The 15,844-nt window shown below is 37.3% G+C and overlaps 2 protein-coding genes across 4 annotated transcripts in view; one reads left to right on the top strand and one right to left on the bottom strand.

Moving 5' to 3' along the window:
- Positions 1 to 12,691, top strand: part of echdc2 (enoyl CoA hydratase domain containing 2) — a 45,258-nt gene extending 32,567 nt beyond the window's left edge. The window contains exons 9-12 of one of the 2 annotated variants that reach the window (XR_010019922.1): positions 2,657 to 2,704; positions 2,789 to 2,912; positions 11,242 to 11,359; positions 12,469 to 12,691. Coding sequence is in view for 1 of the 2 variants with exons in the window: in XM_063064368.1 (XP_062920438.1) it covers positions 2,657 to 2,704; positions 2,789 to 2,866 (126 nt within the window). In the remaining variant the exon portion in view is untranslated. The remainder of the gene's footprint in view (positions 1 to 2,656; positions 2,705 to 2,788; positions 2,913 to 11,241; positions 11,360 to 12,468) is intronic. The other variant, XM_063064368.1, reaches the window with a different exon arrangement.
- zyg11 (zyg-11 family member, cell cycle regulator) overlaps positions 2,919 to 15,844 on the bottom strand; it is a 48,596-nt gene continuing 35,670 nt past the window's right edge. For both annotated transcript variants that reach the window (XM_063064366.1, XM_063064367.1), the window contains 6 exons: positions 13,361 to 13,408; positions 12,586 to 12,653; positions 9,210 to 9,339; positions 8,429 to 8,481; positions 7,712 to 7,809; positions 2,919 to 7,201 (listed from right to left, as the gene is read on the bottom strand). In XM_063064366.1, the coding sequence (XP_062920436.1) occupies positions 6,990 to 7,201; positions 7,712 to 7,809; positions 8,429 to 8,481; positions 9,210 to 9,339; positions 12,586 to 12,653; positions 13,361 to 13,408 (609 nt within the window). In that variant the 3' untranslated portion in view covers positions 2,919 to 6,989. The remainder of the gene's footprint in view (positions 7,202 to 7,711; positions 7,810 to 8,428; positions 8,482 to 9,209; positions 9,340 to 12,585; positions 12,654 to 13,360; positions 13,409 to 15,844) is intronic.

The raw sequence follows: 15,844 nt of genomic DNA, 5'->3' as shown, positions 1-15,844 counted from the left end.
GACTAATTGTTCTAAAGCCGTGTTTCCCAACCTGGGGTTGACAGATCCTTTCCTTAATGGTATTGGTCCTTGACATAGAAAAGGTTGGGAACTCCTGCTTTAAAGTAATGTCCTTCTATTCTGAAGCTGTGCTCTCTGGTCTAAGACTCTCCCATTGATGGAAATATCCTCTCCATGTACACTTTATATAGGCCTTTCAATATTTGGTACATTTCAGTGAGAATCCGCCACCCCTCATTCATATAAACTCCAGTGAGAATTAAAAGACGTAGAGGTAGTGAGAAGGTCATTAGTCTTTGCATGAATAGAGGCGTGAACTGTTGTGGAGGCACTGGGGTAGAGGTGTTAGGACTGTATTATCAGTAGCGATAGGTGGTGGTGTACTCCACCCCCCTGTTCAGGGATGGGTTTTCCACTTTGACAAGGATGGTTTTTTTAACCCCTCTTTCAAACCAGCAACTCCACAACAGTTCACACGTCCATTCATGCAAATACTAATGACCCTCTCATTACTCTGACTCTTAATGACCCTCATGTAATTCCTATATCTTTAAACAAATCAGTTTATAAACTGGAAAATTACCCACCATGGATTGGAACTAAAGCCGCCTCTCGGATGAGTGGCGAAACATCTTCTAGACAACACACAGCAAGTCCAGTTGCCTTGATTTACTACTGCTTGATCTACAATGATTTGGATGACTGAGAACCTTCGTAGACATATTCCTTCTATCTAAATGCGCATCTCTACACTGCATTCATCTTCCACTTCTTCGTCTGTTCTCCTAATCTGTCCAAGTCCTTCTGCAGCCTCTCTACTTCCTCAACACTTCCTGCCCCATCTTTGTATCATCTGCTATCTTGGCCACAAAGCCTTCAAGAACAGAAACATGGAAAACTTACAGCACAATACAGGCTCTTCAGCCCACAAAGCTGTGCCGAACATGTCCCTAACTTAGAACTACCTAGGCTTTACCCATAGCCCTCTATTCTTCTAAGCTCCATGTAGCCATCCAGGAGTCTCTTAAAAGACCCTAACGTTTCTACCTCCACCGCCGGCAGCCCATTCCACGCACTCACCACTCTCTGCATAAAAAAAACTTACCCCTGACATCTCCATCATCCAGATCATTAACTTATGATGTGAAAAGTGGTGGACACAACACCAATTCCTGTAGAACATCACTACTCACAGACCAGAAAAAGCGCACTTTATTCCCACTCGGTCTTCTGCCAGTTAATCTCCAACCATGTTAATATATTTTCTGTAATACCAAGAGCTCTCATCTTGTTTAGCAGCTGCTGGTGTCTTCCATAGTGAAGACTGACATAAAATACTTATTCAGTTCTTCTGCCATTATATTTCATCTTCTCATCTTACTGCATTTTTAGTTGCTTTCTGTTGGTTTTTGAAATCTTTGCTATGTTATATGCTCCCTTTTGCTTTTATGCTAGCTTTGACTTCCTTTGTTAGCCATGGCTGTCTCAGCAGCCCTTTAGAATGCTGCTGCTTCATTGAGATGAACTGATCCTGTTTCTTCCGAATTACTCCCAGAAGCACCAGTCATGATGTGTATTCCTAGGATTTTAAGCTCCCAGCTGTGATCTTCTTTGAACCTTGACTCTGACAACCACATCATACCTGCCAGTTTCTAACTGTGCTACAAGATGCATCTTAATTCATACATTCTGATGTAACACCTTCCAGAAAGGAACAAGCAAATGATAAAGTTGATCATGAAACACAGACTAATTTCTTATTTAAGTCATCAGCATGTTTGGCAAAATAGGAAGCAACAATGTTCTCTGATAAACAAATCACTTTTTGGAGTTTAATCACAATCTAACAACTCACTAACAACAACCTACAAATAGCCTATTTGTTTTGGTGTTGATTGTTCAGGGATGGTTGAGCATGTCACTGCAAAATTCAGCCCACAATATTGTACTGACCTTTTAACCTACACCAAAATCATTCTAAATTTTTCCTTCAACATAACCCTCCATAGTGGTTCCGAGTCTCAGCATTTTTTTTTAAATTTGTGAGCCTTCATAAGCCATGAGGGGTTACTTATAGTAGGCAGACTACCAAAGTGAGTTGTTCTTGAGCAGAGATTGGTAGTAATCAACAGTATAAATCATAGTTAATGTTTCCTTTCCCCCCAGTATGAAATTCAAGTTGTTTCCCATTGATTGATGTTCTAAATGCATGTAACCCACAGCCGAGGACAGTTGCAAGACTAAGGACGGAGCTTTCCTGGAACTAAGTATAACCATGTTCTATATACTGCGCTCTTTCTTAGTTTTTAGTCTCGAAATTTAATCACCTTAGTTCAGGGGTTCTGAACCTTTTTAATGCCGTAGACCCCTCCCTACTTTTCACCAAGGGTTCTGTAGACACCATGTTGGAACTCCTGCCTTAATTTGTTCGGACTGAAATATGGAAGTCCTTTCTTTATTCCTTAATCAGAAGAATTTTCCATGACTAAATGAGTAAATATTGGCACTGTTTCAATTCCAGAGTAAAATTAAACACCAATTTCCCAACAGTACTACTTGTTGTGAAAAGAATGCATTCCTAGCAACAGGAGCAAAATTTTTTCCTTTAGGTAACACTATTTTATTTTATCTTAAATCTATTTTTAATTCTCTGTAGGTCGATATAACATCAGGAATGGCAGTTGAGGAAATGTGCTATGCTCAGGTATGAAGAAAGCCTCGTGCTGTTTCAGATAAAGGTGATTTAGAATAATTAATATTTTGACATTTGTGCCTGTTGCTAATACAGGTCATACCTACAAAAGACCGATTGGAGGGGATGGCAGCATTTAAGGAAAAACGACTACCCCACTTTACTGGAGAATGAAATGAAATATATGTCCAAACTGTCAAAAATTTTAATTACATTCACAGTTAAGTACTTCAGATCTTTTTTTCCTGAATGCACATTTACATATCATTGATTTTCAGCGTTTCTACACAATAGCAAGTGGGAACTGCAGTAGAAGTTGAAACTGTCAACTCCCATGGTCCCACATGTGTAGAATCACAAGTGCAGATCTGTACCAAATAACTACTGTAATTCTAAGACCTGTACTAATCTATAGCTAAATAGCATACTAGTGCAACTTTTGTGATTTTAGACAACTTTACAGACTTTCACTTTACAGCATTCTCAGAACAGTTACATCACTCGGGTGTATTTATTTTAACAATTTTCCTGCACAGAGGAAAGTGAACATGGAGTGAGAGTTTCAATCTGTAATAATAAATGCTATTAGTGATTTGCTAGGACCTTCAATAAGTGGTATGTGGGAAGGTTAAATTTTCTGGGTGTATCAAATCAGTTCTTTTTTTAAATTGCATGGCCAACAGGATTTTGTTAAGATTGACTTACCTTTCGTTGTAATGGTTAATTTAAATGCAAATTTGTTGTCATTCAGATACTTAATTAAAATATTACAAAGTAGGATGGAGGAACCATGCATCCATTTGGTCTATATGAAAGCTAACTTAATCCCAACATATTGTGTTGGTGGTCAGTTTTCAGTAGTTTTGCTCATGTATTGCTACAGATTAGTTAACCCTGATACTTATTTCCATACACCACCCTCCCATCTTTTATCCAAGCCCCTTAAACTATAACCCAATCCTTAACCTAATGTTCTGAATTACAACTGTACTTTGTACAAAACCTCTTTACAATTTAACCCTTTGGGTTCAAGTAGCGTTCTGGTTATTTATCCAAGCTGGAGGACAGAGCAGGGGTGTTGATCCAACACTAATCCTTGAACAATGATTTCAATTGCAAACAGTTGATATAAACTTGCAGGGCTCCAGGGCAGAGTAAAAAAAAAAGGACATATTTCAAACTTTCATTTATTATCAAAGTATACAACTCTGAAATTCTTCAATTCTCCGAGTAGCCATGAAACCAAGAAAGAAAAGAAAGTCAGCATAATCAAACCCCCTAATCCCATCTCCCCGCAAAAAAAAACACAAACGAAATGGATCAGGCGCCTTGATCAGGCAAAAAAAAACTACAAGACTGAGAAAAAAGGTGTTTCATCTAAAGTTCAAATCCAAAACACAGAAAAGAAGACAACCCTAGTCAACACTCTCTGCAGCAGCAGGCCTTTCCTTCTCTGGTACAGAGTAACCAATCAAAAAGACAAGCAGCCAGTGTTCACCCTCTGTACTTGCTTTGATGCTTCAATCTCCCTTGTCAGTTTCATAGGTGAACAATGGGAGCTTTAACTGGCAAAATGGGGCCAAACGTTGGCTTCTGCCGTCTTGCAGCCTCCTTGCCGTGAGGTTCATTCATGCTGCCACTGCCTCCCAAGACCCTGCCAGAGACTGCAAGGGCACTGAAGCACCCAAACCAGTTACAGAATCACATTCAAGACAAGAAACAAACATAAAAGAAATGAAAAAATGGTTTCATAATCTATCCAGAAGACATTGACCAAAGGAGTGTTGTACTTGTACAGAAGTGCTATCTTGGATTCACAGCCTCTGTGATATAATTATTCCACAATAATTTTTTTGCTGCATACTACTCAAAGATAGCATCTCCATTCCATACCATGCAAGGTTAGCACTCTGATGATCTATGTCGTGCACAATTACTGACTTGTGCATCGTCTAAATCAGGGGTTCCCAACTTGGCCCCCTTGGTTAATGGTAGGGATCCATGGCATAAAATGTTGGGAACCCCCTAGTCTGTCTAAATAATCTATAGAGAAATCCAGGAGGCCATAAATATTACTCCGTGACACAAGTAATATTCAGACCACATTTCTGCAGATGAATTAAAAAAATAATAATCCTTCCACAGAAGCAGTAAACACACCATCCAGCATAGATGAACAAGACAGACAACTAGCTGTATTCACTGATCGTCTTGTCAGATTGTGCACATTCATTACCAATGGAGGAGAGAAGAAAAAAACCCAGAAAAACAAGGTAGTTGCCCCAAACCAGTTCCCCTAAAGAATTAACATTTTCAATAAATAGCAATGCTAAATCAAATATTTTTAATAGAATGCATTTTTTAAAAATGAGGTATTGAAGGGAAGAGTCAGAGCAGAAAATCATAAAACCAGTAATATAAACATATGCAGGCAATACGAAAAACATAATACACTAATACAAAGCCATTTCAGGTTTTTCAAAAGCATATTTCTTTGAGGGAGGTAACATGTTGTACAAAATTGTTTTAAAAAGGGAACAAAAGATGTCAGGACAAAGATCAAAAAATAAGCTCAATACAGTTCAACATTTCCATTCTTTCTTTTATAAAATGGTTGGCATATGAGTGGCATCTAGATTAAGTAAACATTTCATCAGCAACATTTACTCAAATAAAAGCTGCTGCTTGTAGAATGAACATTTGCAAAGACAGCACCAAAAACCAACATTCCACTGTGATCAACGTCAACTGCATCTAGATAACTTGTAGAAATATTTAACAGCAAACACCATTTCAATTATGGTAATTCCACTCAAATTCAAAAGTCATATTGGATATCTGTGAATTAATCATTGTCCATTTGTTTTACTGAGATATTTTGGGACTTTCAACAATCCCGTGCATGGTTTCAGTATTTCATTCATTCCTAGTATTTCTACAATATTGGGTTTGAGAAGTACTAGAGAAATTTATTTCAAGGCTGTATTCAGAAATCAAAGGCATGAGAAAAACATCAATCACCACAAACTGAATTTGCAAGCATTTTCATTGCCAGGTGAAAAGAACATCAGATTAACTCAGCCCTAAAATTTCATCCCAAATTGCAATTAGCAGGAGGTTCCAGAGTATTATCCTATTGAAGTGGTCTGAGTCAAACTGAAATCAAATCATGCTGCAATATTACAGCCGCAGCACCACAAGCACATAATCTGCATCTGTAGGACCCAAAGTAGTTTAAACTTATCATCTGTTCCTTCTACAAGTTAGGAATAATAAGCAAACACCCCTTGATACTAAAACACATGAGAAATCCAAGAACTCCATATGCAATATTTCAATCATAGTGAAAAAAGAATTAATTTTTTTTTTTTGGAGAGATTGGACACCAAGGTATGTTTTCAAAGAACTTTCCTTTAAAGTAACGTAAGCAAAAATCTTTACTGCTGATTCCAGGAATCCCCAACCTTAAAAACTTGGTTCCCCTTGTCGAATTGGACCAGGCATGAAGGCTGCAATACTGTTAAAATGTTTTGAGGAATAAGAATTTATAAATAAGGATACTGTATTTTTTGAAGGTCTGAATAAAATCATGTTTAAATGGAATTGAAGTAGAAATTGAAACAGACATACAAGAATTCAGACACTGTACAGTATATTTATCTATAGCTGAACCAAAAAGTGTGCTGCTTTAATCCATTATAGAAAGGATAATAAAGTTATAGAAAATGATATTGGTTTTTAGGTGGAAAATACAGACAAGTTTTTAATAATATAAAAAAATTACAACTGAAGCAGAGAAGGCTAAAGGGTTGTAGATGGTTGTGGAAATGTGTAGCAAAGGTGTGCAGCTAAGAGCAACAAAGAAAGGGAGCACCATCTTAACCAGCATTCACTTCAAAAGTTGTAAAGGAAAATGCAAGGAAAGTGAGATCACTTTGGATAGTTTTACCAAAAAAATACCCCACAATGAATTAAAGGGCTAATCTTTTGTGTTGTACTATTGTACAATAGAACTCAAGACAATAAATTTTGCCACACAAGTTAATGATTTTTAAAATTCTTCAGGAACAGTATAGTTTTGAGTCATACAGAAATAGGTCAGAGTTTCACATTTCTTCTGCTACTTGGCTATACTGGGCTAGTGTAGTATTTGATCTGAGATCTGATCTCCTTTCCCTTCCCAATGGGAATGGGATAACAAAGCTACATTATGAGCAATCTTGAACATTTTGAGAGGAGCCTAATTTATGAAATGAGTGTTTTCTTTGTAAATTACTGGTACAATCTCTCAATATAATTAATCCTGGTTATTCTTTAGATCACACTGCTTAGTTTGTGGCTTTTTGTGGCAGGAAGAGACATTTCCATGGCGCATCATGTATGTCTCTAAACTTTCAATAATGCTAATAACAATCTGCAAAACATCTGGTGAAATCTGCGGATGGTTCTTAATATTGTACAGCTGTTGCATTCCACCTTCTTCAATGAGCATGCTGCAGTATCTAGGTGCTGTAGAAGAGAAAATATATTGGAAGCCACTCTTGAAATTTACATGATTTATCAGTAGTCACTGCTATAATACAAGTCACAATGAATATCAATGAACCATAAATCAAAACCATAATATTAATAGTAATTCTGATGCCTAATTAAGCCCACCTAGAGGTAACTCAGGATCAGATTTGCCAATTTTATAACACACCCAAAATATTAATCATTCCTGATCAACATTTGCAATCTTTTTCTTTTGTTAGACAACTGAACAGTGAAACCTGAAATTTAAGTTAATTAATATGTATTCCTGGCTCAAATGTTAAGAGTTACTGGCATGCGAAAAGTGTTACATTAATGAATAAGTCAGGGCAAAGTTAATTAAAAACTGTAAACTCCAATTAACATAATGTGAACAATTTCTTACAGGAATCAAGAATCCAGAATATTGGATCTGTCTTTTAACAATTAGTAACCCAAATGGACAACATATCTTAACTAATCTTGGCTGTGCACACACAAACTCACCATTTTTACTGCAGACATGCTGCATTGCCCAGACAGCCCAAATCTGTACTCCTGGTGTGTCAGAACACTCTAACAATGGGAAAAATGGACTGAATGACCTGGAAAATAAAAATACTTCATTTAGTTGAAAGGAAAACAATATTTTCCAGTTGAAGCATTGTTACATTAAAAAGTGAAGCAAGTTCATTGAGATAAGTTGCATCAAAATTTAGAGATCAAGGAATATTCATCAACTGTTTCATTCCTTTCTAAATAAACTCAACAACCATTTAATATTTACATCCTGATTGATATATGTAGACTTCTGAATTCAATTTATTCTTAATTACTAATTCATATAACTGCTGTGGTAAGACTAGATAAATTGGAAAATTAGAAATACAGTACTACATCTAAAAGGCAATGTAGCTGTACAGCACTCAATACTACTTTGAAGTTTCAACCCAAACTTGCCAATCTCTTAATCAAGAGGCACAGAGCAAACATATAATCTGCACAAATACAATTATGAAAGAAATTTGGATATTTTTGTTTGAAATCATTCTTTAAGAATTGTGGAGTTCATGAACATATTTGATAAGCCATCCTTAACCCCTCACTGACCCACCCCACTTTACATCCCCTCCAGTTAGCTGGCCTAGTTGGAGTGAGGATGAGATATATGTATAATGACAGATAAAGACAAATCTCCAAGTCTAATAACAAAATATAACATACCTATAAGCTACCATTTCACAATCTGGTGTTGGCCAATTTAAAATAACTGAATGCTGAAAGGAAGAAGAAAAAAAAATGTAGATTAATCTATCAGCAGATAATCAAGTATTATTTTTTAGAAATAAACTAAAAAAGATGCTATTATGGTAGGTGATCACAAATATCACTAACAAACTTTTAATTCAGATTTACGTAATTTAAGTTACTGTTTCATGACTTACAAACTTCAATCATCTTTAACAATCTCCATGTGCCATTATGTAAAATGAATTAAATAAGACTTATAGAAGAACATAAACAATACTTTGCACTTTGCAGCCTAAAGAGTGTTATACTTCGGTGCAAACATTAGAGTGAATTCGTTTAAGTAAAATCCCAACATCAAATAAATTGTACAACTGCCAGCTTACTGTTTATCACTAGCAGATGAAGATTTTTCTCTCAGCACTGAACTACTGTATGTAGCATTATTTCTATTTACAGAAAAAAAAACTAACACCCCTACTTCAGAATAACTGGACAGGGAAGTAAATGTTTAGCAAATTTTAATAATGTCACTAACATGGTGGATGGGCAGGAATTATGGATTTCAATGTGGTGCCATATACTACACAAATTAGGAATTCAGAGGTTTACAGTAATTTATTAACTCAGATGGAGAGATACAAGCAAAGAAAATGCAAGTCATTTTCACAATGGAAGCCCATTAATTTTGTTGTAAATAAATGTTATACTTTAGAAATCCTCATGGAAATCAAACAAGCAATGCTTACAAACATACCAATTGTTCCAGAAGAGAAGCCCGGAGGTCAAGATCCAGTGTCCAGATATGTAGCCCCCGGGATATCAAATGAGCAATTATTCCTGCAGCGAAGTAACTGACTTCCACTTCTTTGTTATGTAATAAAACACTAAAAACAGAACACCATGTGCATTAGGATAGTACTTAATCCAAAAAATATACTGGATCAGAACAGGTCTCTCAAACATTGCTCCAAGCAGAAAAAAAATTAACTGAGTAAATCTTCCTAATAATTCTTCTGCAATAATTATTCTTGATCAAACTAGAACATACTGGCTTCCCACCCTCTTAAACATGGCCTCTTTGGTATTTGCAGTCTTATTCAAACGTCTATTCTCACAATGCCACACCACATCTCTTCACCACCCTTCTCCTCCCCACTAAACTATACACCCAAATATTCAATTTTTCTTAGCATGGTATCTCTATTCTTGCTCTTTCACTGAGTAGTGCCTACTTTAACTGACCCCTATTCTCTCAAATTCTTCCACTCAAGGTTCGTTCTTTAAAAACATCCCAACTACCTCCAGGCCAAACTTGCTTAATGCTGGTTTTCCTTAAGATTCCATGAAACACTTATTTCTCAGCATCTCAAGTGGAAGGAATAAAATCCATCAATATGTAAAATACTGCGATTGTCATTATACTATTAACTATGCAAGGTTAAATGGATTTCAACATCACCTCTTCAAAATACAATTGATATTCAACCATATAAAGTTTTAAGCTCAGATATTATTTCTAGCTCCAAGGAGACAATGCAAGTATTAATTAAGATTCTATTTCATTTATTGCCAACGCTTAACTGCCTGTGTACTGCATAGATAGTTAGGCAGGAGTGCAAGCATGTTGTTGCATCTGGAAATACACAAAGGTCCGGCCAAGTAAGGTGGATTTGCCTTCCTTACCAGTGAATCAGATGGATTTTACTGCAACCCTGTAGTTTCAATGCTGCCATTAGGGCCAGGGTTAATTCCATGGATTTAATTTACCAAGCTGCCATGGTAGGATTCAAATTTGTGCTTCTGTATTAATGGCCCAGATCTATCTGCTAATCAAGATTTTTCAAGTTTCATTTATAAGGCTTTTAATTCTTCTCATATTCCTACAATATATTTCAATTATATTTTAATAATTTATGAATATTTATGATTTAATGAATTTGACAGTGGCCTAAGCCAGGAAATAATTGGCTTTTTCAAAGTGTTTTGTTTCTTGGTATGGTCTGTTCACTTTGGCATGTCGTGGAAGACTTTGCTAATGAAGGATTTATCTCAGACATTTTTCCTGGGAAGCATCAAACAAGTCTGAAATTCTCTCAAGTTATGCAGTATGTGACTGAGTGCCAATTTAATAAATCATGCTATTAATGTTTGGATTTTTATATGTTACACAAAAAGCTTTATTTTGTTCTCCTTCATGCCAAGTTAAATTAATAGCATACACTGTAAATAAGGCAGCCTGACCTGATCCTCCAGTATTTAATGAGTATTGCTCTGGTAGTAGGACCTTTGTATCAGATATCTATGGATACTGGAACTCCAAAGGGAATGATGGTTCACTTGTACCTGGACATACGATTAGCACTTTACATTGGAAGTTACAAAATTTACAAGTAATCTCACTCGTAAATCTCAATAGTAGACACAATCTCAATGGCTCTCCACACTGCTTTAGACCACCTGGACGACACAAACAGCAATGTCAGGATGCTGTTCATCGATCATAACTCAGCATTTAATACCATCACTCCCACAATCCTGATTGAGAAGTTGCAGAACCTGGGCCTTTGTATCTCCCTCTGCAATTGTATTCACGACTTCCTAACTGGAAGACCACAATTTGTGCAAATTGGTGATAACATATTGTCCTCGCTGACAATCAACACTGGCACACCCCAAGGGTGTGTGCTTAGCCCACTATTCTACTCTTTATATACACATGACTGTGTAGTTAGGTATAGCTCAAATACCATCCATAAATTTGCTGACGATACAACCATTGTTGGTAGAATCTCAGATGGTGACAAGAGAGCGTACAGGAGTGAGATATGTCAACTAGTGGAGTGGTACTGCAGCAACAGCCTGGCACTCGTCAGATGAAAGAGCTGATTGTGGACTTCAGGAAGGGTAAGGCGAAGGAACACATACCAATCCTCATAGAGGGATCAGAAGTGGAGAGAGTGAGCAGCTTCAAGTTCCTGGGTGTCAAGATCTCTGAGGATCTAACCTAGTCCCAATATATCGATGTAGTTATAAAGTAGGCAAGACAGCGGCTATACTTCATTAGGAGTTTGAAGAGATTTGGCATGTCAATAAATACACTCAAAAACTTGTATAGTTGTACCGTGGAAAGCATTCTGACAGGCTGCATCAGTGTCTGGTATGGAGGAGCTGCAGCACAGGACTGAAAGAAGCTACAGAGGGTTGTAAATTTAGTCAACTCCATCTTGGCTACTAGCCTAAAAAGTATCCAGGACATCTTTAGGAAGCAGTGTCTCAGAAAGGCAGCGTCCATTATTAAGGACCTCCAGCACCCAGGCCATGCCCTTTTCTCACTGTTACCATCAGGAAGGAGGTACAGAAGCCTGAAGGCACACACTCAGCAGGTCAGGAACAGCTTCTTCCCCTCTGCCATCCAACTTCTAAATGGACATTGAATCTTCGGATACTACCTCACTTTTTTAAAAAAAATATACAGTATTTCTGTTTTTTGGATAGAAGTCTCTAAAATAATGAGAGTCACACATGGGACTGAGAAGCAGAGATTCCCAGAGAGGGCACAGGTTTAAGAGGGGGAAGTTGAAAGGAGACATACAATGCAAAGTTTTTTTAAAAATACAGAATGGTAGGAACCTGGAATGTACTGCCAGGTAGAAGCAGAGATGACACAACATTTGATGAGACATTTTAACACACATGAAAAGGCAGAAAATAGAGGGATACAGACCACATGCATAGGCAGGTGGGATTAAGTTGGCTTGGCATCATGGTCAGAGCAGATATGGTGGGCCACAGGGCCTGTTTATGCATTGCACTGCTCTATTTTTAAATTTCATATGAAACAAATGTTTCTTAATATCTTGTACACTATACAAACTGATTTGAAAATGTTGATCACCCATCCCAGTAAAAAGTTGTGTATTCAAACTATTAAAAAAATTCCAACCAATCATGATTGCTATATAATAATTTTTTTGTACATTTCTTAAGGGAAAATATTCTGCTTTCTATTTCAGGTTTTAGCACTTCCTGCTTGGACGCAATGAAAAACCTATTGCAGTAACTGGAGGAAACAAAAAAGTTCTTAAAAAAGGCAAATATCCTGAAACTCAAAATGGCAAAATAATTGTTACCTAATGTGCTCAATGAAGCTCTTCTTCATTAGATGAGGATGGAGTTCTTTTACTTCTGCTATGTTGTTCTAAAATAAAAAAAAATGTTATTTGATTAAGTATTGGACACTGCATCAAAAGGATGTTTTATCATTCACAAAAACTCATTTTCTGTTCACCTCCAGCATTAATTCCTTCAACAAAATATAGTTCTGAGCATAGTTGGAGTCAAAATATTTCCAGTTTTCTAGATTACTTCAGAGTGCAAGAATATTGCTTGCAATTTTCTCTTTTGGAGCAATCCCATCTTTGTACTATGACAAAGTTTATGGCAAATGCAATTGTAACAAAACGTGAAAAGCATTTTAGAAAAACCATGGGTTCATACTTATGTTCATAATTTTATGAAGTCTTAAGCTTTTTTGATGAGCTTATCAAAAGTATGTCCCAATCACAGATTGTTATAAAAATGTGCATCTGAGAAGCGGAGTTAAAAGTAAAGACAAAAGCTGAAAAATCACTTGTATTATCTCTGTGAATCCAAATTTGTAAATTAAATAGTGAGTTTTCAGAAATCATACTTTGTAACAATAATTTAGGAGATTGATATAAAATATGAATGAAACATCTCTCAAACTACATTAAATGAGTCACTGGTTTTTAGACTCAGTTTCCCCTAATAATCGTAGTTGTAGAGAGAAATTGGATCCCGGACTACTTCCCTCTTCCATATACAGAAACATACAAACATTTAGTCTGGATGGGTTATCTTTTTCATAATATTAAGCATACTTACCAACAATCCAAGAACCTTCTGCTGGATGGATGGCTCACATGGAAAGGACTGTTAAAACAGGAATAGGAGTCATCAAGATGTACTGTCTATATAGAAACTTATGATATGAAACGATTTTTTTTAAAAAAACATTATTTTAGAGAAGGAAGTAGTTATTTAGTCAGCATCATTTGTACTAAATGTGTGACAGGTATTGAAGGGTTAACCTCTTATGTCAAACAGTTCAGCTTGGGTTAGACTACTATTTCTAGTCTGGTTTCACCAATTCAAACCTGTCCAAGGACCTGTTTTTTTTTTTCCCCCTCTGATTATAGTTTCAAAAAGTTTACCCTCCAATAAAGTTAAATTCTCAGGCCTGGAATTATTAGAAATGTCTTTCCATAAAAGACTACCACATTGGCAACTGTTCAATTCCTTAAGTACCTCCTCCCTAGCTAGTGATGGTTAAAAGATTTTAGCACACATTGCCCCATAGCAACTCTGGATGCAATTGTCCAGACCAAACAACTGAATCACTCTAATTGTTAACTATCCCTTCCTTACTGGAAGGGCTAATTTATATTATAGTTTTACCCTCTCCACTTGGATCAATATTTCATCAGTATTTTCTACATTAATGCAGAGTATTCCAAATATTTTAGCCACTTTAGATGTACAACAACCTCATTTCCCTCCAAAAAAAAAGTCCCTCTCCACTTTTGCCGGATTTCATTTTAACTAGCATTCCAGTATTCGATTTTCTCAGAACCTCTTAAGGCAAGTATCCCAAACCCAACCATCTCTGTTGCCTCATGAATGACAAAGTTCAGGTTTCATTGGCATTTAACCATACGCATAATGCAGCCAGATGAAACAGTGTTCCTCCAGGGCCAAGGTGCCAAAGACAGTACCAACAGTCACAAACAGCATATAGCACATTCTCCCACACTCCTCCCCGGGTGGCTGCACCAGGCAACGCCACCGCACAAGGGCCTGATCAGCAGAACAGCGAAGGCCATGCACCTCCCCAGTGAACCAGACTTACAGTATTCTGATTACCAATGGTCCAGCAGGGTCTTCCGATCGCAAGAAAAACATCTAAGACAATCATTTGTACCACCTGTAGCACCCCCCGCGCACAATTTCTGACACCACCTTCCTTGGGCGGCTGCATCAAGCAATGACACAACATGCAACAAGTCCAGCTCTACCACTAATCAACAACTCGCTAGAGGGGTCGACCTGCAGTACATGGTGTTCTTAATATGCAGCAGTGTCTTGCGATGGTAAAGAACAAATTATGACACTATTTGTTGGATCTGGAGAGGCTGCTGTGACTGAGCATGCCATCATCTTACCAGAAGAAGGGCAAGGGCAAGGGTAGCCCTCCTTTTGCAAGTCAGTAGTGAGAATATTAACTCATTCTGACTGTGTCCAATTCTATACACAGAGAGCTTGAAAACTAAAATTTAGACTTTTCCCTACCCCCACTTATCCAGGGACAAGTAACAAATAACCTTTATACCACACGATAATCATCTGGAATATATTCAGTGTCATTACCATTTCCAAGTTCTTGAACTTCAAAAACTGGGAATTGTGGGAGGGGCACATTACCTGCCACTTGGAACATTTTTATATGGAATGGTCTGAGAAGAAAACCAAAGGCTATAATGAATGGCTCACCAAACATCACAAAGTTGTTCCACCAATTACAGCGTTCACGTGAGCATATAATGGGAAATTCTCCACTTGTCTGAATGAATTCTGTTTCGTGAACATGCAATGTCCTTGAGAATTTAGGCATAGAGGATGGCCATTTAGCCACTGAGTTCATATGGTTCTTTATAGAGAACCATATCAGTCTCATTCTCCACCCTCTTCCTGAGTCCTACGAGTTATTTTTCCTCCAAATAGTATACTACTCTGACCATAATTGATCCTAGAACACCACAGCATTACAAGACAACCTTCACCAGATGAAGTGTACAGGTTCAGGACAGTTCTCCATCACCTCAAAATCAATTAGGTCAGGAAATATTTAGCTACTCAAGCTAACTCCATCATTCTAACTCCTGACGAAGAGTCTTGATCAGAAACGTTAATTGTCCACTTCCCTCCGCACTCCAGGCCATAAAACAGAGCAGCATGGCTGATTCCGGATCCACAACCCCATACACCTGCCTTCTCATCATATCCTTTGATGCCCTGACCGATCAGGAAACGATCAACTTATGCTGTAAATATATCATGGACTTGGCCTCCACCACAGTTTGTGGTAGAACATTCCACAGATTCACTACTCTTTGGCTAAAAATAAAAATCCTCCTTACCTCTGTTCTAAAAGGTTCCCCTCAATTTTGAGGCTGTGCCCTCGAGTTCTGGATACCCCCATCATAGGAAACATCCGCTCCATATTCACCTTATCTAGGCCTTTCAACATTCAGTAGGTTTCAATGAGCCCACCCCACCCCATGTTCTTCTAAGTTCCAGTGAGTACAGGCC

The sequence above is a fragment of the Mobula hypostoma genome, chromosome 12, assembly GCF_963921235.1.
Source record: "Mobula hypostoma chromosome 12, sMobHyp1.1, whole genome shotgun sequence".
Taxonomy (NCBI): domain Eukaryota; kingdom Metazoa; phylum Chordata; class Chondrichthyes; order Myliobatiformes; family Myliobatidae; genus Mobula; species Mobula hypostoma.
This window is presented reverse-complemented; position numbering and strand designations above follow the sequence as displayed.